This window comes from Acipenser ruthenus, chromosome 27 (assembly GCF_902713425.1).
Source record: "Acipenser ruthenus chromosome 27, fAciRut3.2 maternal haplotype, whole genome shotgun sequence".
Taxonomy (NCBI): Eukaryota; Metazoa; Chordata; class Actinopteri; order Acipenseriformes; family Acipenseridae; genus Acipenser; species Acipenser ruthenus.
The window spans coordinates 8,971,956-8,996,907 of NC_081215.1; the positions used below are offsets into that span (position 1 = coordinate 8,971,956).

Below are 24,952 nucleotides of genomic sequence, written 5' to 3' on the forward strand. Positions count from 1 at the left end.
TTGAACCAGCACAGTATTTGTTTTATTTTGCCATGTTCTATTTTGTTTGTTTGGCACTGTGCCATTTTTGTTTTGTCGAGTATTTCTGTGTTTCATGATTGTTTTGATTAAATCTTTATAATTTTGTTATTAATAAAGAATTAAGAACACAGTGGCAACTCATCTGTAGTACCGTGCCTGTCTGTGGTTACTTCCTGGTCTGTGACATCACCACTCGAACATCCTGTCACACCCCCTCTTCAGTTGGACTCAGTTCGGTTTGTTTGCCAAGTGAACTTTGTTGTTCACACTAGACTTCAAACGAACCAAACCGTACTGAGTTCGGAGCCAATCCCCCTAAGGGGCTCGGTGTGAACACAGCCCTAGTCCTGCTCCATTGCACCACATCAAGGTTGTTTGTTATGCTTTGAAATGTAAAATAAGCAATTGATCAGCATTTTATTACCCACTTTTGAACATACCATTCATCATCATCGTGCAGGCAAGAAAGTCTTGATAAGTGTGTGATAACATGGTATTAAAAGTACATGTAAAAATAGTCTCTGTGAAAATACCTGAAAAGAGGAAGTTGATAAAAACACATTGTACAGGGTATTATAATATTCTAGAACAGCATCTACAGCAAATGTAATACTTTTAAATGGCTTTTGAGTGGTTTTGAAGTTATTTGTTAACACTTCACATCATTGCTAGCTAGAGTCGCTTTGATAATCGTGATACTAGAGCCAACCTACATAAAAAGAGACAAATTAACTGCTATCAGGGAAGTGTGGGAAACATGGGTAGAAATGCTGCCTTTGCTCTACAACCCAGGACCAAATGTTACAGTGGATGAACGTCTTGTCCCCTTCAGAGGACACTGATCTTTTAGTCATTATATGTCTAACAAGTCTGCTAAGTATGGCATCAAAATAGGGGCAACCTGCAATGCTAAATCCAGCTATGCATGGAATATGGGAAATTGCCTGGAGACGCACCTGCTAGAAACCAGGGGATGTGAGTAGTGTTGGGAATGACTCAAGGACTCCAAGGTCATAATGTCACAAGTGACAACTTCTTCACATCCTACAGACTTGGTGCTGAGCTACTGTGGCGGAGTGTCCCGCCCCTATTTATTATTATTTGTATTTGTTTGCAGCGCTGATAAAAGCGCTGCGTCTTTTGTTATTGTTTTTTATATTTATAATTTAAAAACCCAGTGAGGATGCATGACTGATCAGCTTTAACTAGCTGCGTGCAGACTGTGGCCCAGGGGTAATAAGATAATTAACAACCAGTTAACCCCTCGGCCAGAGTATAAGAACCTGCAGCTGTCTGTGCTGTGGGGTTGGGTGCAGAGAGGAGGTACGGGGAGATAGAGAGGAGACAGAAATTAACAATTGCTAAAACGTGCTGGATTAGCAGGCACGACACTTACTTGTTTGTCTGTCTGATTCGTTTGGCCCTCGTGCCCTTTTGTTTTGTTGTTTTGTTAAAATCATTTGTTTTGTTTATTTGATTTATTAAATACGCTGACCGCCGATGCGTTCAGCTTCACCCGCCCATCCATTGTTTTGGTTTCAGTTACTTCCTGGTCCGTGACGTCACCACACCTCACCACTGCGAGCCATCCTGCCACAGCAGAAAGTTTTTGTTTTGTTTTATCACAAGTATCTACAACCTTTTATGTCCTATTCTTGTATAAGTCCACATTTACATCAATAAAAACACAATTTGCAAATGATATCTTTAAATAACCTCTTTAATTTTGTGAATATTATAACACCATTACAATTTATTTAAGGGATGCAGAAGTTAAATAAAGTTAAATAAAACACAAGTAATACGAATTCTAAAACCTTTACTTTGATGTGTAACCCTACTGTATTGTCTTCTCTTCTTCTCCTATATAAATTCCAGCATCTTGTTTAGTGGTGGTATGCATTGTGATCAATGCCCAGTTGCTTGTTTAGTGGTGGTATGCATTGTGATCAATGTCCAAGTGCTTGTTTAGTGGTGGTGTACATTGTGATCAATATCCAAGTGCTTGTTTAGTGGTGGTGTGCATTGTGATCAATGTCCAAGTGCTTGTTTAGTGGTGGTATGCATTGTGATCAATGACAAGGTGCTTGTTTAGTGGTGGTGTGCATTGTGATCAATGTCCAGGTGCTTGTTTAGTGGTGGTGTGCACTGTGATCAATGTCCAGGTGCTTGTTTAGTGGTGGTGTGCATTGTGATTAATGTCCAGGTGCTTGTTTAGTGGTGGTATGCATTGTGATCAATGTCCAGGTGCTTGTTTAGTGGTGGTGTGCATTGTGATCAATGCCCAAGTGCTTGTTTAGTGGTGGTGTGCACTGTGATCAATGCCCAGGTGCTTGTTTAGTGTTGTTAGCATTGTGGTCAATGCCCAGGTGCTTGCTTAGTGTTGTTAGCATTGTGATCAATGCCCAGGTGCTTGTTTAGGGTTTTTAGCATTGTGGTCAATGCCCAGTTGCTTGTTTAGTGGTGTTAGCATTGTGGTCAATGTCTAAGTGCTTGTTCATAGAAAGACCCAGCAGAGATGCAGCATGTGAGTGCCCAGGCAGGAGCTCACTACTGAGCTACCTGCATTCAGACGAAGATAGCCTTCCCGCCCTCCTACACTTGCTTAGTTTCACATCATCACACTTGCTAAATGGTCCTCTCAATACAAAACCCATGTGCCATGCCGACTGTGTAATTCAGGGCTTACTGAACTTGCATACTATAGGGAAAGTGGGGTGTCACCCGTAACTGTGTCTGCCAGCTGTAGCATTAGGAAACGCAGAAAGACTCCATAAAATAAAGTGTATGTAACCCTGACGTGACCCTTTATTTGGGTAGGGCAATATGGACACTTGAGAGCAGACATCTGATCTTCATTATAAACAGGATTTCTGATTTTCGGTTTTAATTGATAAACAATGATAAAATGTTCCCATTTATTCCATAAACACTCAAGAAACACATAGAATCAAAAGACAGTATATGGGAATCTCTTCAGAAGCACACATTTGCTTTCTATTTGGCAAAGTTATAAATAATCCAAAATAGTCTGCACCGTAAATGTTTATCACGTTACCATTTATTTCCTATCAGTATAATTGTGTGCCATTTAAAATGTTTTACAATATTTTAAAACATTAACCTCAAAACTATAAGAACTAAACTTTTTATTAAAGCCAACATAAAAATGATCCAAAGGGACTTGGTATAACTTTCTGTCGCTTTGCACTTTTTGTAGATGTGTTATCATACCGTCAAAGTATGAGTATTGTGATTATTACATTATGTATGTTTACCAGAGCATTTATACTTCTAAAAAGTTGAAAACTGCAAAGTTCATGAGCAGCACAGAGCGCTCTCCACAGGCAGAATCACCAGACGCCTGCTTCACCCACTCTAATATCAGTGTAAATCCACTCAATCAAAATCACACATGCGTACAGCTGGATGATGATTTGAAGCTATACTATACTAAACAAAAATGAAACATGTATGCACAGTGGTTCAGAGATAATATATAATACCGTTAAAAAAATCAATTCCAGATCTTTTTTCTTTTTTTTTTACTTCATTTTTATTTGTGCTTTTTATTTGTGCTTTACAAATAAAACCTAACATTTCTAAAAGTAAACTCCAAAACTGGGATCAAATTATAAAAACCAAAAAACAGAAACCCTTTTTATAATGAACACATGCTTAACATGGTAGAGTCCACAGCAATAGCTGTATTTAAAAAATAATGTTGGGTGTCCAAAGATATTCTCTACATTAATAGCATCCAAATGCATGTCCCTATTGGCAGTATCATGGACAATGGAGAACCTGAGTGTAGAAGATCTTTAGTCTAAACTAGGGTCCAGTGTGTTCCACTGAGGAATGATTTCACTAGATTATAGTGTGAGGCTGGTTCATGCGGCAATCGAGAGACTGTCAGTAGCTGTTTCCATCAAACTGTTTTCATGCGCTAAAAATCATGCGTGTAAAAATAAACCTTAGCAAATGTGATGGAAACAGGAGAAATTTGGTTAATTCATGTGAGCGGACAAAAAAAAAAAGTTTAATAGGGGTAGACAAAAATATATCCTGTATGATAATGATGCACACAAATACAATGGAAATACTTTCTGAACACATTTTATGAGCTAGCGCATACTTTTTTCAGTCATATGGTGGTATTTACGTGGTCAGACAGGGCACTTAATGCAAACTTAATGACACATATCATATGTTAATCAAATCTGCAGCTATGACCAAAAGTTTTACATCACCTACAATTTTAGAATTGAGACATAATTAAAAAAAAGAAACTACATGAACAGAATTTAGATATTTTATTAATCAATAGTTTTTTGTTAAGTATATGGAAAACTACAAAGCGGTATGTAATTCAATATGTTAACGTAACATTATTCAGCAGGTTTCATTCGACTTTTTGAAGCAAAACTGGTTAATACTGTAGGGTACTGCGAAACTTTTTCCACAGCTGTAATTGACCCCCGTAATTATCAAAAAGAATGATTCTTGAATCTCCTATGTTTTTTTGTAATATAAAAAAAACTTGCTTGGGGAGCAGCGGACAAAGCAGTTACAGTAATTCAACTTAAATAACACATCACTGCAGGGATCACCACAGTCACGTTACATGACAGACACGTTACAAAATACTAACCTCACTAATGGACATGATCATATAAAATATACAAACTTCATAATGCTGGGCTAGCACTACCTATACACCGTCCGATTTAAACCCCACAATTTTCTGGACTGGATAATTATTTTGTTCATTTTCCAAACAACTGAATATGGCTGCAATTAGATTTTTTGCATTAGAGCGTCCAAAGATTTCTGTTAGGTTCAAAAACTCAAAGTGAACTTGCTTCAACATTTACACAACGATGGTAAATAATAAGCTGACTTGTGGTAAACTGTAACAGCTTTTGGGCGAGACAGAGATCATTCTGTGCGTCGTTCTGGTCCAAGTTCACAAATGCCGACATACACCTGACCCTGTTTTCTTTCGCTTTTCTTACACATCTTCTTTTCTGCTGCAGACACGTTTAATATTTTCATCATCTTTTTACACCAATTCTCTGCATAATCTCTGGCCACTGTAGATTTTAATTCCTTCATTACATTCCACCCCTGGACCGTTAAATAAAATACTAATTTTCCCAAGCAGGACTGATCTTCTTTTAAGTTTCGGTACAGCTAACTCCGGTGGGTATCTGATACTGGACTGCCATTATGTTTGCTTTATTATTATTATTATTATTATTATTATTATTATTATTATTACGATTACTTAAATTACATAAGGGAAAAAGTACAGCTTCAAAAAATACTTTTAAATTTAGAGGCTATATTAATGTGTGTACATATATATATATATATATATATATATATATATATATACATATATATATATATATATATATATATATATATATATATATATATATATATATATATATATATATATATATATATATATCAATGCTTGTGCAATTTCAGTTAATTCTGGAAAATACGCTGTTCCTTCTTGGTCCATTTTCAGTCCAGCAGCAGTTATATACCTGAATGCTCAGCGAGGCTGGTTATTCACTTGAGTTTACACAGTAGCAAGTAAATAGAAAAATAAATGAATGGAAATGAATCAAACTTTTTTTTTTGTTGTTCAGATCAAAAACATTTATGCAATAACCATTTTTTTTAAAAACTTGTGACGTCATTACATACAGCTGTTTGTTCACTAGAATCCAGTTTGATGGAAACAGTTTTTTGTACAATAGGATTCGCATATATTGTGTGAAATTGTGCAAGTTCACTCGAAATGTGTTTGTCTTGTTGATGAAAGCATAGCTACCGTGATGATTTCTAGTCTCTATAGTGGAGTTGAACTTTAGCCAGTCACGTTACGTCTCCCAGTAGTCTGAAGACCAGTATAAACCAGTCCTGATGATATACTTTCCTAAATCTCATTCACAGTGGGCATAGCTTATACATTATATCACATAAATATACATTTTAACACAGCCTTCAACTGTTTAAAAAAATATACAAATCTTACATATCGGGAAAAATATCTTCTGTCCTGCTTCTGCTATGACAGTGAAAAACAGCACAGCCCCTTATCAAGAAGAAATGCACAGAGAGACACAGATGAGAAGCAGAAGCTTTCTGGGCAGATACTTGAATGTGCCTCCTCACACCGGGGGGCAATGACTGGCTTTGGAAAGTTTGCATGCTATAGACATGCCTGATATTGAAATATTCAGGACTGTACTCTGCCGAAACACAAGGACACACGTTATCATGCTGTTAAGCTAATTCAATGTAAAAAAGGTTACATGTTTTTTTTTTTAATCCTTTACCACATTTTTTTTTACTATTTGTTATTATGCTTTTATGGTAAAGGTGTACAAGGGTCACAATAGGTCTTTAAGCAGCTACTATACATTTGTATGTTCAGTTTATTACAAAATCATGAAAAACTCCAAGCATAAAGGCTGCATCCCATTGTTACAAGGCCTTTGCCACTAAGGCCTGTGTGAGGGGTATCAGATTAGTAAACTGTGACCATGTCTCCAACTTCTCAGCTGTAGCTCAGCAAATCACCAACTGCCTAAATATCCTCCCAATTATATCAATTATACCCCCTTCAGTAATACACAAGCAATATACAATCCGTTTAACACAAAGAAAGAGACTTTTAAAAATGCAGTTTTGTATGGAATCATATTCCATTAGACGACCAAATTAATGTACATATACAATCGTCTATACAGAAGGGTTTTTAAAACACCAAAATCCTAAAATCAGCACTTCAATAAAAAGAGACTGAGGACTGTCGCAGCCTATTCAGGTCGAAGGTTAATGTGTCTTTAGTTGTCATGGTGACATGCTGCCTCATGATGGAGTCTGTCCAACACTGGCTCAGCTTCCGTAGCCAAAGCTTTTGCTGGAAAGGTTAGAATGAGGAAGAGACTTGCTGGGGTTTGTGTTACACTTTACAACTCCAGAGAGCTGCTGGGAAGAGAATGTAGGAGACTGACCATATTAGGTAGTAAACACAAGCTGAGGGAAATGAAGAACACAGCACCATGACAACTCCTGCAAGAAAAGAGAAACCAGAGAAACCCTGGATTAGTGCAAGCTTTAGGGGACAAGCACAGCGACCACATACCTATACATTCATTGTACCAGTTTGGGTCTTTTATACAACAATGCAAACCACTGTGTGGCTTATTCTTTAATTTTAGTAACATTACATTTGTGGGATTTACTTCTCATGAAAATATTTTGCATTAGGGATGCAATGTACTGGTGCTGAAAAATGATTTAGGACAGAAAGTGGTATCAAATTGGTATATTCTAAACTACGTTTTTTTTTTTTACCAGTATCATACAGATACAGTGTGAACAAGTTTTAACAGGGTTTGTTGATGAAAGGCTCATACTAGCAGGCATACACAAACACTCATCCTAAGAAGTAGAAAGCTGGAGCTGGAAGTTTGAGTTAAAAAAATAATTGTCTTGTTAAATTTACTCTGTGCAGACCTAATAAAAAATGAATTAATGATGCTGAACTGACTAAAACATCCAAATGCAAAAAGTATTAAAAGAAAAGAAAATGTTAGTTGAGGTCCCGAACCACTGTGAAACCGGAATAAGCAGTAAAATGTGTCAAGCTGAAAAACAAGCGAAAGGGAAGCTGCAGACACATATCTGAAAGATGCTTTAAATTAGAAGCTTCTGTGAGCAGGGCAGTTTATTATTATTAAGGGAGCTTCATTTACTGTGCAGGTACTGAAATGAGTTTGTTGCTGTAATCGGCATATTGATTGCATTCAAGTATAAGGGCCTTATCCAGTCACATGTATTATAGTAACGGGCTATAATAAATGGGTATATATATATATATATATATATATATATATACAATATATATATTGTAACACAGTGGGGATGGGATTGGAGTCATCCCCGGAGTAAAATGTGTGGTTTTGTTTTGTTTGATTGTAGTGCTGTATTGTTTAATTGGTTGTGTTAATTGTTTTATTGCTTAGTTATTCCCAGCACCTGGAAACAATTGTAAATTAGGACCAGGTGCAGGGTACTTAAGAGAAACAGTTAGTTTGCTCAGGACTGCTGAGAAGAAGGAAGCAGAAAGGTGTACTCTGCGTCCTGGCAGTCGTGAGAGGAAGAAAAAGTGCTGTATTCAACCTGTGTGGTTGTTGTGTATTTTTAGTGGGGAAACAGCCTAGCTGTCCCAAGTGTAGTCAGGGTGTTCCTGGGTGTGTTAGTTAGTGCTCGTACAGAGCTAGGTATTTATTTTGTGTTTGGGTATTTTGTGTTCGTGATTTGTTTTGTTTTTGTTCATTGATTCGTTATTAAACATTAGCGCAAAAACGCTTTCAAACCCTCCATCTGTGTCTGGTCGGTATTTTAAAGGGCAAAACGAACCCGAGTCGCAAGGCTCGTTTACATATGGTGGCAGCGGTACTCAGCCCTACAGACCAGCACAATTAAGAATCATGGACATTGCAGAGCTCATCAGGACTTTAGAAAAGTCCACGGCGGAGATGCAGGAGGCAACCCGCAAGCAGAGCGAGTGCACCCAGCAGTTGAGGCAAGAGTGGGGGTTGCCCACATGGGAACAGGAGTCCCCCGTGTCAGAGCTGGAGCTAGTGCTACAGAAGTTGGTGTGGCCGGCACCCCAGCAAGAGTCACGTGTACCAGAGCCAGAGCCAGAGGTGCAAGCTCTGGAACCGGAGCTGCCTGCTCCGGAGAGAAAACCGGCAGTGCCCGAGCTGCAGCAGGAGCTGCAGCTGTCTGTGGAAGAGGAGCTGCCGCCGCCCGAGCCAGAGGGGGAGGAGCTGCCTGAGCTGCAGCAGGAGCTGCAGCTGAATGAGGAAGAGGAGCTAAAGTGCCCAGCACCACCACAACCCCGACCTCCACCCCAGCAAAGCAGTCCGGAGCTGGTGGGTACGGTCCCTTGCCCCGTGCTCGTGGACACCCTGCCGGAATGCATGGACCTCCCTGTGCTCGACCTAGTGCCCAGGTCGGGGCACCACCAGGCACAGTTGCTCACCTGGTCCCTTGCTCCGCTCCCCCTGAAACCTCAGACGTCACGACGCGGTCGTGTGACGTCACTGGCGTTCCCCCTTCCTCCCGCTGTGTTCCCCCTGGAGTCTCAGAGGTCGTTGCGCCGGTCCCGTGGCTCACACCTCTGCCTGTCGCTGCACCGTCCAGGGTACCGGCCTACGCGTCGGTCGCCCCTAGCAAGCCGTTTGGGTCCCTCCTCGCCGGATCATGGTCCCTACCCTGAAGCACCGGAGGAATCCACCCATCCTCAAGCCCACCCGAAGGATCGGGAGAAGGTGGAACTTTGTGGACTCGAGGGTGGGTGGTTATGCTTTAGGGGAGGGGGTGGCCTTGGAATGGCCAGTCAGTGTTGCACACTTGGGGGGGAGGATGTGTAACACAGTGGGGATGGGATTGGAGTCATCCCCGCAGTAAAATGTGTGGTTTTGTTTTGTTTGATTGTAGTGCTGTATTGTTTAATTGGTTGTGTTAATTGTTTTATTGCTTAGTTATTCCCGGCACCTGGAAACAATTGTAAATTAGGACCAGGTGCAGGGTACTTAAGAGAAACAGTTAGTTTGCTCAGGACTGCTGAGAAGAAGGAAGCAGAAAGGTGTACTCTGCGTCCTGGCAGGCGTGAGAGGAAGAAAAAGTGCTGTATTCAACCTGTGTGGTTGTTGTGTATTTTTAGTGGGGAAACAGCCTAGCTGTCCCACGTGTAGTCAGGGTGTTCCTGGGTGTGTTAGTTAGTGCTCGTACAGAGCTAGGTATTTATTTTGTGTTTGGGTATTTTGTGTTCGTGATTTGTTTTGTTTTTGTTCATTGATTCGTTATTAAACATTAGCGCAAAAACGCTTTCAAACCCTCCATCTGTGTCTGGTCGGTATTTTAAAGGGCAAAACGAACCCAAGTCGCAAGGCTCGTTTACAATATATATATATATATATATAGACAGTGCTGTGAAAAAGTATTTGCCCCGTCTGATTTTCTGCATTTTTGCATATTTTTGACACTGAATGTTATCAGATCTTCAACCAAAACCTAATATTAGATAAAAGGGACCCTGAGTGAACAAATAACAAAAAAAATGTGATACATATTTCATTTATTTATTAAAGAAAGTTATGCAACACCCAATGCCCCCGTGTGAAAATGTAATCGCCCCCTTAGACTCAATAACTGGTTACGCCACTTTTAGCAGCAATAACTGCAACCAAACGCTTCCTGTAGTTATTGATTAGTCTCCCACAGCGCTGTGGAGGAATTTTGGCCCACTCCTCCATGCAGAACTGCTTCAACTCAGTGACATTTGTGGGTTTTCGAGCATGAACTGCTCGTTTCAGGTCCTGCCACAACATCTCAATGGGGTTTAGGTCTGGACTTTGACTAGGCCATTCCAAAAATTTAAATTTCTTGTTCTTCAACCATTCTGATGTAGACTTGCTTGTGTGTTTCGGACCATTGTCTTGCTGCATGACCCAGCTGCGCTTCAGCTTCAGCTCATGGACATTCTCCTGTAGAATTATCTGATACAGAGCAGAATTCATGGTTCCTTCAATGATGGCAAGGCATCCAGGTCCTGATGCAGCAAAGCATCCTCAAACCATGACACTACCACCGCCATGCTTGACCTTTGGTATGAGGTTCTTACTGTGGAATGCAGTGTTTGGTTTTTGCGAGACATAACGGGGCCCATGTCGGCCAAAAAGTTCCACTTTTGACTCATCTGTCCATAGAACATTGTTCCAGAACTCGAGGATCATCCAGGTGCTTTTTGGCAAACTTGAGACGAGCATTCATGTTCTTCTTAGTGAGCAACGGTTTCCGCCTTGCTACTCTGCCATGAATCCCATTTTTGTCCAGTGTCTTTCTGATGGTGGAGTCATGAACACTGACCTTAGCCGAGGCGAGAGAGGCCTGCAGATACCTGGATGTTGTTCTAGGGTTCTTTGTGACTTCCTGGACAATTTTACGCCTTGCTCATTGGAGAGATTTTGGCAGGACGGCCACTCCTGGGAAGATTCACTAATGTCCCAAACTTTCTCCATTTGGACAATATGGCTCTGACTGTGGTTCTGTGGAGCCCCAGGGCCTTAGAAATGGCTTTGTAACCCTTTCCAGACTGATAGGCATCAACAACTTTTTTCCGGAGGTCTTCAGGAATTTCTTTTGTTCGTGGCATGATATGCCTCTAAACCTGTGTGCTGACAACTTCACTCTGATGGTAAGGGCCAAAGTTAGTCAGATTTATATTGGGCTGGGCTGGCCCAAATCAGGCCTGGTTGTTAACCAAAGTACTCAAACAGCTGACCCTAATTATCCCTTTAATTGGGTTGAGTTAACTAGGGGGGGGGGGGGGGGGGCAATAACTTTTTCACACCTGACCTTGCACACCAAACAAATGAAAGAAGCACCAAACTTCATTTTTTCTTTCAGACTCCCTCTATATACTACTACAACCCACAAAAAAATCTGACCAAATACAATGTGAAAAATGTGCAAAAATGCAGAAAATCAGACGGGGCAAATACTTTTTCATGGCACTGTAATATATATATATATAGTTAATATAATAAAGTTTTTGCTTGCATCAATTTAGGTCACATTTTAAATTAGAAGTGTCTCCTCATCAGAAGCTATTTTAAAAGACCGCCAAACTTCTCTGTCACTTTGAAGCCAACATGTTGATTAAATAATCGCAATTTCAAAAGCCAGGAGCTGAAGTTCTACTTACAGCTGACTCCAGCAACAACAGGGCCTCCAGGTTAAAGGAGCTCTCTCTCAGTACATTATTTTATTCTTTCTACATTGTGTCTAATTATAAAGACATTGGTATGAGTGAGACAACACAGTTAAAACAACGTGTGTAATAATGGTAGCCGTTCCCTTGGCTGCACAAATGCAGTTTGGTTTTTTGGTTTTAAACTTTCGGTTTTGGTTTTAAAAACACAGTTGATTAAAAACAGAACCAATCCTAACTGATTTGCATCCCTATTTTACATGTATCTGAAGATGGGAGATTATTTTTTCAGAAATACCAAGATATTTAATAGTGCTGGGACAAATATTCAAATATTTGAATGAATTGGAATGTACTGTATTCATGTAATGCATGTAAGACAAAAATCCATGTCTGTATCAGCTTTATACCTTATGTACTGTTTTTGGCCTGAAATACAAAAAACATTTTTAAGACATTTAAAAAAAATTAATAGTAGTTCAACTTAGTAGTTCAAAGTAGTCAGGTAAAGTAAAGCCTTCAAAACTATTCTTACTAATGAAATATTTTTCTTCTTTAATACAGTGTTACATATAAAGGCTTTGATTACATTTTGCAAATTATTGAATATACAAATACGTGTCTGAATTTTGAATGAGAGGACCATGTGTGTCCCAGCACTAATATTTAGTAAGAACTAGACGTAGGCCCATGGCATACAGTTCACCCCACGCGGGTTCAAGTCTGTGTAAAGGTGTATTTTGCTGTATCATGTGTGTACAATCCAGGAAATAGTTTGAAACTCACCGCCTGCATAGACAATCTTCTTCCAGGCCTGGGACTCTAGCACCTTGTCGTGGGGGTAGAATCCGTGGTCCACCATGAAGAGGATCATCAGCACAGCAGTGATGCGCAGCACCAGCACATTGGCTCCTGTCAGCAGGCTGGTGCAGGCCAGGATAGCAGAGGCATAGGGGCAGGGCAGCCCTCGGTACATGAAGGGGATGCCTGAGGAAGACAGTCTGTGATGAGTGAACTGCCTCCCTTACAGAAATAAATACCATTGGAATAGCATGCTAATATTACAATACCCAGGAGGAAGCCCTAGCAGAAAGAATAGATAACACCATTACCAGTAGTGGCAAGACTTAGAACAATTATTGAAAACTTGTATGCTAACCAGTGTGTATTATCAGTGTAATTTATAGTGCCCCCGGTGTTCTCTCCAATTTAGAATATCTAATTACACTCCCTCGCTGCAGCAATTGCCAAAAGCACTCAGGAGAACTATGCACCGATCTAAAGATCCAGGAGCTCTGGAAGACAAAGGTCAGCCCTGCAGCTGTCCGCATGAGCTCACTGGGTGCTTAGCCAGTAGGGTCCTCTGTTGCACTTTGAGGAGATACAGTCTCTGACAATTTTGTCTCCCTAACCCGTGCTTTTACCAGGTGAGCCACTCAGGGATTCATACGACAGCCGTATTTACAAGTGAAGGTGAAAGGTAACGTTCCATTTTTCTCAGGAGAGCTAAAACACATTTTTGGTGGGTCACTTAATAGTTAACTGTAATGCAGGCAGCAGGAACTCTTGAATTGAAATCCTTTGGTGACCAGCTTGTTTTTCAGGTCATTGTCTTTGTTGCAACATGGTTATTAATGAAAGCTGGGGACGATACCAGCGTTTCCGTTAAGTGTCAATTACCCGTCTGAGACAGTTCCAAAAGCCAGTTGACGAGCAGAGACTGAAGAGCATCCTCCGATTCCATGATCAAGTCAAATGCCTCTTTACACCCAAGAGCTCTGCAGTGGATGTCTGCGAGCTACAGGCCTCTTGAGAACAGCAGACAGCCCTGAAGGTGTCTGATTTGAACTCACTGGAGGCCTGGCCAGTCAGGTCCACTGTAGCGTAGTGAAGAGTAACAGTCTGTTTTACCTGCATAACCCGTAAGAACACCAGAGGCAATGCAACGCTCCCTGTGAAATCCCCAGCAAAGACTGGCAACTTCGCACAGGCAGGCTGACTGTATAACTCCAGTGTCTTGAAGAAGTGTAGCATTTGTCTACTTGACTAGTGTGTTATATTTTAACTTAGAATTTGGATTGAGCCTTTTGAAGTAGTGGATGTTTAGTATGTTTCAAATATTAAGATATTAAACAAATAGGACAATTACAACTCTCTGTTTTGCTAAGAGCATTCTGAGAAGTCTGGGTATCTCACGAAATATCTGCTTTTTTTCTTACCACTAGAGTAAAAGCAGAGACGAGTGAAAACAGCCATAACGTAGAAGATCACCAGAATGCCATCCAGTAAACCATGGGCCTGCAGCAACAGTGCCGTGGCGATGCCAAACGTGGTGAAATCCGCAAAATCATCCAGCTGAGCTCCTGCAAAAAGAGAAGTCGGACCATTAACACTGGTGTTTCACAGTCAACTGCACTGTACCCAAAATGAGGTGGGGTGTTTTCTGCTTGTTTTCAGCATTTCAAGTAATTGTAGCTAAATCATTCCATAACCCTCCTTAGCCATTTTGCAATTCCATTAGCTGCTGAAGTCTCAAGTGTGCATTTGTAAAAGAAACGCATGTTATAGTATTTTAATTTAAAAACATATCTGGTACTACTTTAAGTTAAAGGAAGTTCTCATATATACATACATATACATACACACATGCAGTGCTAAAAGTGTAGAACACTATTTATTAACACAAAACAAATAAAAGCTGTGGAAAAGTTTTTTAACATAATTGAACAAATAAATTATTAAACAGTGCTTTTGTATATAAACATTCAACAGTAACAGCACTTTATTTAAACACGTTTGCACATAATGAAAAACAAAACGTTTCCAGTGTCTGGGAAATGAAGTACTGGGAATTACGTTCTGTGTGATCAATGCGAAATCTGAGAGTTCTTATTCTGCACCAGTAACTGGAAATTGTGAGTCAGCGAGTTGTTCTCCGCACAGTGCATCTGTACTTCCAGATTTACTTCTGTAAGTCTACTCCTAAACTTTGATTTGAAAACGAGATAAGTTGATGAGATAAGTTGGCACGAACATAGATAACAGCCTGGTGCCAACAGATTTGACTTCAACATAATCCTCAGACTGAAGTATATTAGATCAGGTGCTTCGAATGTGTGACTGAGCAACGTCGCCTGAGGCTTGCAGAGAAAGGAAGTCACTTTCAAATTGCTGTCGATTCAGTGATAACAGTTTTTCCAACTGTTTCACATTTCTGACTGCAAAAGAGAAAGGATATTTTAGAAATGAGCATGCCAGACCCATCCCGTCGGAATCCTGGACTCCATGGGAGACTGCAATCTGCAGTTCTGTCAGCCAGGTAACACAGCGCTCATTTTCAAAACTGACACCACTGCTCAATAACTGGAAATTGTGAAATCGGACTCTAGTCATTTGGTTGATAAACAAATCCAGTTTCTGTCAAAACTGGCGGACACGTTTGGCCAAATCAGCAGCTGTTTTGTCACGCCCTTGCAATGACAAATTCGGTTCATTCATGTGTCTTGTGATCTCTGTCAAAAAAACTAGTGGGTGAACTATGCATCACATGTGCTTCTGCAGAGTCACTTACAATAGGACCTTGCTTGTTTTACGTCTCATCTGAAGGACAGAGCACAAGGAGGTTAAGTGACTTGCTCAGGGTCACACACAGTGAGTCAGTGGCTGCTAGGATTGAACTAGGAACATCCTGGTAACAACCACTGGACCAGCACGCCTCCTATCATGGGGTTTAAATATGGAGAACCTGGTTAGCTCTAATCTTGGACTGCCTTAACTAAAGTAACAGATGTCAGTGGATAAGGAAGGATACACTTTCTTGCTTAAACCTAATTATCTATACTAGGTCTATTTAGGGCAGCAGTGTGGAGTAGTGGTTAGGGCTCTGGACTCTTGACCGGAGGGTTGTGGGTTCAATCCCCAGTGGGGGACACTGCTGTTGTACCCTTGAGCAAGGTACTTTACCTAGATTGCTCCAGTAAAAACCCAACTGTAAAAATGGGTAATTGTATGTAAAATAATGTGATATCTGTATAGTGTGAAATAATGTATAATGTGATATCTTGTAACAATTGTAAGTCGCCCTGGATAAGGGCGTCTGCTAAGAAATAAATAATAATAATAATTTTTAAATACTAAGTTTTGGGCTTCTCAGGCAAGATCCATGGTGAATCACATATTAAAAAGTACAATTGTACTTTTTGATTGATTTTCTCTGCTCGATTATCTTTAGAAAGCAGTTTTCCTTTTCACTCCGCAGTCACCAGCAGAGGCAGTGAAAGCACTAGGGTTAGCAGGGCTGCATGGATCCTGCCACCTTTCTGGTAAACAGCATTCCCCCTGTTGTACACCACTGGCCAGCTTATAGCAGTCTCCTGTAGGGGAGGAGGGGATGAATTCATTATACTGCTATGGGTCAAAGATTTAAGCAATTTCAGATATGCGGAACGCTGTAAGCACCAGTATTACTCACACAATCAGAGTAATCCCACTGGATTCACTGTGGTTAGTTTAAAAGTGATTGTGCAATTGACAAAAAACACATATTAAGTCATGCATCAATTGCCATTTGTGCACAATAGCTGCAAAACGCAGAGCAGGGTGTGAAATGTGGAGCTGGTGAGAGCTTTGGAAAAAAATAACTGTCAATATACTTTGAGAGACATACATCACAAGAAAGATCCACCATATTTACTTATTTTTTTTCATTTTAATATTAATACACTGCAGCTATCCCATACAAGAAAATACTATAGTACTGTCCAAAAACACTACTTTGCTATAGCATGTACTGTAGTATTTCTATATGGGCTCAAGCCACAAACACTGTGCAGTAACCAACAACAAATTCTTTAAAATGAGTTATACCAGGGCTTCTGTGTTTCGGTTTTTATTAATTATTATTATTATTTCTTTAAATGTTTTTTTTTCGCGGCTTTCGCTTTTTATATACTGTATGAAATTACTGTTTTCGGTTACTTCCCTAAATGCTTGGCCGTTTTCTTTCTGTCACAATAGTAGTAACTCGACAGTATTTGCACATTTAGTTGTACCTTCTTTCCTTTGCTGGCTTCCACAACAAAATCCTTTCAGTCACGGCACATTCTTCTGGGTTTTTTGTGTGTCTAGGCAGTTTTTTACATTTCGCCACAATTTGCAGTTCTGTTTAAATTCTCATTATCTAACTGTAATATAGCTTTAAATCCCGTAAACAAGCCTTCTACTGTAATTGTAATCTCGTTTTAAATCTCACAAGCGGAGTCTCCAATAGAAATGTAGAATTTGCTGCCACTCAGTAGTTGGGGTGGGTTTAAAGTATTCAGAACGAATGAATGATAGGTACGAGTCAGGAAGGAGGAACATTGCCCAACTGCACGGAAAGGTAGCTTTGTTTTTTGAAGTATTTTTTTTTTTAAATGGGAAAGCGGTGAAGTCAGCGTGAATTGAGTAACCATTTCCAGTGTTTTTCCGGTGTTTTACTGTGTTTATTTGCTATACACCGATTTCATTTTTTTTGTATCAGGGGTATTTTATCGTTTTTTAATGGTGAAAGCCAAAAATCATAAGCCCTAGTTATACCTCAAACTCCTTGGCACAAGCATACATTAATGAGGCATATTTACTAACCTTTGCTAAAGGAGTAACAACACTGTTAAAACTAGACAAATATCATACACAACAACAATTATGGAAAGTCAAATCCTGCTAAAACACTATACAATGTAGGCTCTTAAAACATTCGCTAAAATGCAGATGCACTGCCAGACAGCAAGCAGATTAATGTGAAAGTCTATTGAGGGTTGAGCCTGCAATGCATTGCAGAAACAGATCAAGGGATGCACGCTTGGGTACGTACTTTGGACTCAGAGTAACATTACCAAGAAAACGTTAACACTGACATTACACTTAAAAAGAAATGGTGATAATGTCTGCACAACTTCCAAACATCAGTTTTTTGTTATTATTCATAATGGCGGTCAGATCTTGCAGTTGGCATCGCTGTGTAATGTTAAAATGGTCAAGTTTTATCAAGAATGACTGAGAAAACCATGGAACTTGATTGATAGAATATACTGTAAAACGGATCTGTGAAAATGTGAAGCTGTTGAGCCGTGCTCACAGAACAGTATTCACACCACCATTAACACTGCAGTCAAATAAATGATCTACAAAAAATCTTTTCGCTTTTCCAGTTACTGTTAAAAAACGATACACTCTAATCATCAATAAAAACATATTTGTTCTTGAAGTAGCACCACACCTGGAACAGTAATCATACCTCATTGTTAATCAGTTTGTTTATACATATATGTGTATATATATATATACCTGTATAGATACAAGCAGTGCCTGGGAAACGACACAGATGGTACGCCATGGATTAAGCATGGCTTCCATGCCTCGTACCGTCAGCCCTTAACATTGAGAAAATGATTTGTAGGGAAGAAAAAGAAAAATCAACCCCTTCAGCAGAGGAGAAGGAGCTGGCGTTATAACACAAGCCTCTCTGGTCTGCATATTCATTTATCAGGTTCAGTAGCAGGCACCGACACAACACATACATCTTAACTCATAGTGAGTGGCCAATGTGTTGTGTCATGATTACTGACAGCAGTATCTCGGGTCTGATGCTGAAACAACATTTAACTAGGGTTGAAAGTTTCTGTGAACACAAACAAAGGGCCCCTGGGGAATATCATGTCAGCTTGAATGGTTTGCAAGTGTCACAGCGTTTCCAGTCAGTCTAAAACTGCATTTCCATACTGGTAACCGAATAGGTTACATACACTGTTAAAGATGGTTTGTTCAAGGTTAAACTGGTTGATTTAGCATAACTAGAGAAGCAGTGTGGAGTAGTGGTTAGGGCTCTGGACTCTTGACCGGAGGGTTGTGGGTTCAATCCCCAGTGAGGGACACTGCTGTTGTACCCTTGAGCAAGGTACTTTACCTAGATTGCTCCAGTAAAAACCCAACTGTATAAATGGGTAATTGTATGTAAAATAATGTGATATCTGTATAATGTGAAATAATGTATAATGTGATATCTTGTAACAATTGTAAGTCGCCCTGGATAAGGGCGTCTGCTAAGAAATATATAATAATAATAATAGAGAAATGTAATTGTTTAACTAGAGAAACATTACTGTATAACTAGAGAAACGTTACTGCTTAACTAGAGAAACGTTACTGCTTAACTAGGTAAACGTTACTGTTTAACTAGAGAAACATTACTGTTTAACTAGAGAAACATTACTGTATAACTAGAGGAACATTACTGTTTAACTAGGGAAACATTACTGTTTAACTAGAGAAACGTTACTGTATAACTAGAGAAACGTTACTGTTTAACTAGAGAAACGTTACTGTTTAACTAGAGAAACATTACTGTATAACTAGAAAAACATTACTGTTTAACTAGGGAAACGTTACTGTTTAGAGAAACATTACTGTTTAACTAGAGGAACATTACTGTTTAAACTAGAGACACGTTACTGTTTAACTGGAGAAACGTTACTGCTTAACTAGAGAAACGTTACTGCTTAACTAGAGAAACGTTACTGTTTAACTAGGGAAACATTACTGTTTAACTAGAGGAACGTTACTGTTTAGAGAAACATTACTGTATAACTAGAGGAACATTACTGTTTAACTAGAGAAACGTTACTGTTTAACTAGAGAAACATTACTGTATAACTAGAAAAACGTTACTGTTTAACAGGAAATTTTACTGTTTTAACTAGAGAAACGTTACTGTTTAGCTAGAGAAACGTTACTGTTTAACTAGAGAAACGTCATATTGAATTTTGTGTCAAAAAGGTAGGCTTCATTGCAGTTCCTTTTCGTTCATCTAGTAGGCTTACAGGGCGACCAAGGTCATAAGTACACTGAAAAAAATTCTTGTTAGTTGTGTGTGTAAGTGCAGCCTTTTTGGTTAAAAAGGAAGGCAAACTTTTACTGTAAGGATATAAAAAGTCTGAACAATGTGTTGTGTCATGATTACTGACAGCAGTATCTCAGGTCTGATGCTGAAACAACACTTAACTCACCAAGAGCTGAACAGGCATTGAGTTGCCTAGCAACCGCTCCATCAGCCAAGTCCAGGAGGTACCCCACCAGAAGCAGCCAGCAGGCAGCGTAATGGTGTCTGCAGACAGTGAACAGACTTGTAAACATGCAAGCAACACATAGATAACATTTTACAATTAGTGCCAGTCCATATGAATAAGAGCTGGAATCATGCTGATTGCCTGCATATTAACATTGTGGTTAACATATATTACATTTTATTTCTGACAAACGTTTATATTAGGGCTTATATATATTTCTGTAACTTTAACAGGTATTTTTCTCTTTTTTAAAGAAACAAAATTGTAATTTACTCTGTAGAATACTTTACTAAAGCAATATTATACTTAAAAAAAAAGTTTTTAACATTGGTCTGGAAATATCATTACGAAATCACAAACCTAGGAACAAAAACAAAGGGCCCTGAGGAATGCCATGTCAGATTGAATGGTCTACAAGTGTCACAGAGTTTCCACTCAGTCTAAAACTGCATTTCCATATTGATAGGTTAACTAGAGAAACATTACTGTATAACTAGAGAAATCTTACTGTTTAGCTAGAGAAACATTACTGCAGAGAAACATTACTCTTTAACTAGAGAAATGTTACTGTATAACTAGAGAAACATTACTGTATAACTAGAGAAACTACTGTTTAACTAGAGAAACATTACTGTATAACTAGAGAAACATTACTGTTTAACTAGAGAAACGTTACTGTTTAACTAGAGAAACGTTACTGTTTAACTAGAGAAATCTTACTGTTAAACTAGAGAAACATTTCTGTGTAACTAGAGAAACATCAGTTCAACTAGTGACCTGATCTTCTGTGTATGACACCTGCTGGTGAAACATTGTATTTCAGTAGTTATCTGTGACAAACCAGTTTCTAGTCAGCTACCGCCCTCTTGCGTGCTGAAGATGCAGGACAGGTTAACTAAACTGCATATCGCACTGACCCCAGTTTAATCGCGCTGCATATTGCAACATACTTCAACATGTGTATAGCTGGCCATGGCTACCACTCTAGCATAGGGAGAGAAGTGATTCTACCATTTATTGTCTCACAGGACATGAGTCTCACAATATCCAAGCACTCAGATATTCACCCATTTAGAACACAAGTCTAACAGTCTAATCAGATACCCACCCATTGAGGCTGCAGAGGATAGAGCACAGTCCCATCACCATGTTCGCCATAGACAGACCATTGGCCACATTCTTCCGTGCAAACTCCTGGAGCTGGCCTGCTTGCTCACTCAGAAACAATTTCTTGGCATGCTGGAAGACACCTGAGACCAACAGGAGAGTTATTTAGAGGGATGGCTCTGGGTGGTGAAAGCCTGTCTGACAAGCAGGCTGCTAGGAGGGACGACGAGAGCCCAGTGCACAGCAGCAAGCTGTTTTTATTAAATCAGGGGTTGTCAAACTGGGGTCCACACAAAAGTCTCCTAAAACAACACGTGTATTTAATGTGCATGTGTTTTCAATCTCTGCGATTACCTTTTCCCTCAGTTTTCAGTTGATCCCTAATCAGAATATTTTTCACATGAAGGGATTCCCCAAGCACAAAGTATGAGAACCTCTGATTTAAGCATAAGAGTTCCTGACCAGGTTCAAATAAAATAAAAATAAAAAATGGCATCTGGATAACTAGTTAACAGGTCCGACTGAAGCATTGCCACCAGTTGTTTGTGTTCAATTGACTCATATGAAGGTTTTCCAGTTGACACCAGATGACTGGCTCTCAACAAGCAAATGTCTGTGAATTCCGCAGGTGTCTACTGGGTTCAGCCAAGGGATTCTATGTATGATGTCATGGTTTATAGATAATGGATGTCTACAGTGCATTTAACGCTAAATGAAATGTGAAATATCTACCATGATCATTTTTACTATGGGTTTCTCAGTAAACAGGGCTATGAGGTCAATTTAAAGCAGCCCATTTGTATCTACATTTTGTTTCTTTATTTCTCCACAGTGCAATAGTTTAATTCAAAGCCAGTATTTCTCAAAATATGGGACACATAACAAGGGTTAGTTGTACAAGACATCTTACAGTAATCCACTTATGTGGCAGCTAACCAGTCTCTTTTTCTGTTAGAACATGCATCCATGTGTACTACTAATGTACATACCAATGTCTGTTTGGTAAAAAAAAATGAACAGTGCTGTGTTGAGGCATAGCACATACTTGGTGACGTGACAGAGTTAAAAAAAGCAGGTCACCTCTTTGTATGTCTAAAAGCAAAAAAGCTTTTGATGACCATAATGTGTCACCATAAATGAGTAAATCCTATTGTCTCAAGCAGTTTGAATGCATTTCTCAAGAAGATGGCACCTGAGTTGTGAGGCATGCAGTTATGGGAGGTCTGTGCCCTGCTTTGAACCCTGCTGGTGGTGCTTGTAACTGAACCTCCCCCCTTGCTGGTAACGTGCCTGTCTGGCCACTCGGCATTGAGGTGCTCAGAGGAGGCCGGGCATCATGCTTTACACGCGGGAATAAAGTGTGCAGAAAACAGCAGAGTCCCACCCAGTAATACAATACCACAGATTTTAAACCCTCTACCATTTCCAGGCTTAAAGCCATCGGAAATTACAATAAGTGGGTGCGGCAGGAAACTCTGCTTCCGTTAACAGTGGTTATGGTTTGATAAAACAGATGTATAGGAGATCTATTAGGATTTTCTGGATCAATCAAAATCAATCACATGCATACTTTAAAAACCAATATGTTGATACCCCTTAGCAATATGTATTAATACAACAAATATATAAACAGTTCACTGCAAATACACGGTTTCCAGGTGGCAATAAAGCATATGTTGTGCAGTTGTGTCAGTGGTTTTATTTTATATGTAGTGACGTTAGTTTAAGAGGTCCTATTTCCCCCCTTCCCTAATTCATATAAGTGTAAAATACAACTATAGGCTGATTAGTTCTTTATTTTTATCAGCATTGATATTAGTGTATATAAAACAATATGATGCCTGACTGATTATATTGTATGTTTGTAGGTGTTTGGTGGCTACCTCTAATTGAGTATTTTTCACACACTCTTTGCTGTATCAGGCCTATCATACAAAGAGTGCAAGAGAAAACACTGTCCACTCAACCTGAATAGAGGCAGCCACTGAACATTTAAGACATCTAGTTTCACAGACCCTGACTAGCTCGAATCTTGGATTACTTTACCTAAATTAACACTGAGTTGTCCGAGATTAGTGCAAATCAGAGTCTGTGAAACCAGCCTTTAAACATATAATAAGTCATTCAATCTAAATAAAATACAGGTGAAACACTGATATTAACTATAGTTTATGTGGTTTAAACATTTAGAATGCTTGGTCATTGACATTCTGAGTGTGCAATCTATGAATTTATATGACATGACATAATTTATGATAAAATACTTTAAGTACATGTATAAAGATGTTTTAGCTTTGCAGCGTGTTATAATAATAACAATATTAGATAGCAAACATTAATAATAATGAAACTTAATAATAATAGTTGATTTTGTCAATAACCATGCATTACATTTCTGTATGGGGCATGTTAATGGGAGCTATAAGACCCAGGCTCACTGAGATCAAAGTAAGACAGGTGGATGTTTTCAGTGTACATGTTTTTTGTATTGTTTCCGTAAGAGAAAAAAACATGAAAATGGAGAGACTTACAGCAGTATATTTCAAAAGAAAGCAGGATTAAAAGGGTTGATAACCATGGCTTTAGAAACAGCTCTTTCTACAGCAGAACACATTTCTGTCAAAGCCCTTATCATTGTACGCTGGTAAAGCCAGTTTAGCCTACTGCTACTCAATACTTGTATTTATTCTTTAATCTGCTCAATTATTTTACCCCAGTGTTTCACCCTAATTTAGAATGTCCAATCGTGTTCCCCACTTCAGTAATTACTCACACAACTCAGCAGAACTGAAGGTCAGTGGACGCCCTCCGATCCGACAAGCAAGCCAATTGCCTCTTTACATCAGATGTCAAGAGAACTACTGGCCATGAAGTCCAGCCTTTGCTTTGAGCTCACCGGATACCTGGCTAGTAGGGTCCGCTGTAGCACAGTAAGGAGAAACGTCCATTTTGCTTCCTGTAGGAGCACCAGAACTAATGCAATGCTTTTGTGGTATCTTCAATGAAGACTTCTTAGGTAAGCCACTTAGGGAACCAAAGAGCTTGGCTTTTTAATGTAGAGTTTAAAACTGCCCATGCATGGTCATCAGTTCAGGCCTAGACTCTGCCCTGTCTCAGTGCATCCACAGCATGTAGATACAAAAACGAGTGAACACGTGTTTAAGATGATCATTTAATAATCTGGAAACCTTGTATTTGCAGAATTAAATCCAACCATCTTCTTATGCTACTGTATGTGTACATACAATTTTGCTGGGGTATCATAAAAGTCTGATCTGTCTAGTTTCTCTGTCACAATAGTACAGAACTGCCCTTTTTCTCTTGCATTCCTGTGCTGAATGCAGAGGGTAAAACCTTTTCTTCAACCCCAAGCCACGTCTTTAAATCTCTGAATTCTGTAAAATTCCCATCCCCATATCTAACAACCAAACCACATGCTGAGCTGCTCCCCAGACTAGGTCATGTATCTAACGGCTCTGCTGTAAGAAGGGTTAAGTTCAAGTTCCTACTATTTTGTTTTGCACCCTGAACTTCACGTGTTTCCAAAGCCAGCCGAGTTCAAGAGACTCTTCATCTGAAAGAAAACAGCAGGTCAGATCACAGACAAGCCAACAGTTTTCAAAGCGATCTCGTCTTGGTTTCTTAAATATGAGAGCGCAAACTAATTTCAAATGTTACAAAATATTTGTCAACAGCAAGAACCTTGTTGCTCAAACATTTAATTTGGTAAGGGATTGTATATATTTAGATTTAAGTAAAATCTGAGTTTTTATGGTTTTGAACAAAGAAGCAAAGTTTAGTAGAGGTCTTGTGGTCCTTCGTGTCAATGTGCTGGGTCAGAAAGCTGCTCGTTAACAGTCTGACAATCTGAAAGGGTGGTAATATCCCCACATGAAAGCCATGCTTCTCA

General features: G+C 39.4%; 1 protein-coding gene across 3 annotated transcripts in view; it reads right to left on the minus strand.

Moving 5' to 3' along the window:
- Nucleotides 1–4,121: 4,121 nt before the first annotated feature.
- LOC117432409 (transmembrane protein 269) overlaps nt 4,122–24,952 on the minus strand; it is a 51,256-nt gene continuing 30,425 nt past the window's right edge. For all 3 annotated transcript variants that reach the window (XM_059002625.1, XM_059002626.1, XM_034054306.3), the window contains exons 3-7: nt 21,044–21,185; nt 19,876–19,973; nt 14,050–14,193; nt 12,617–12,817; nt 4,122–7,116 (exon numbers count right to left, since the gene is read on the minus strand). In XM_059002625.1, coding sequence (XP_058858608.1) covers nt 7,007–7,116; nt 12,617–12,817; nt 14,050–14,193; nt 19,876–19,973; nt 21,044–21,185 — 695 coding nt within the window. In that variant the 3' untranslated portion in view covers nt 4,122–7,006. The remainder of the gene's footprint in view (nt 7,117–12,616; nt 12,818–14,049; nt 14,194–19,875; nt 19,974–21,043; nt 21,186–24,952) is intronic.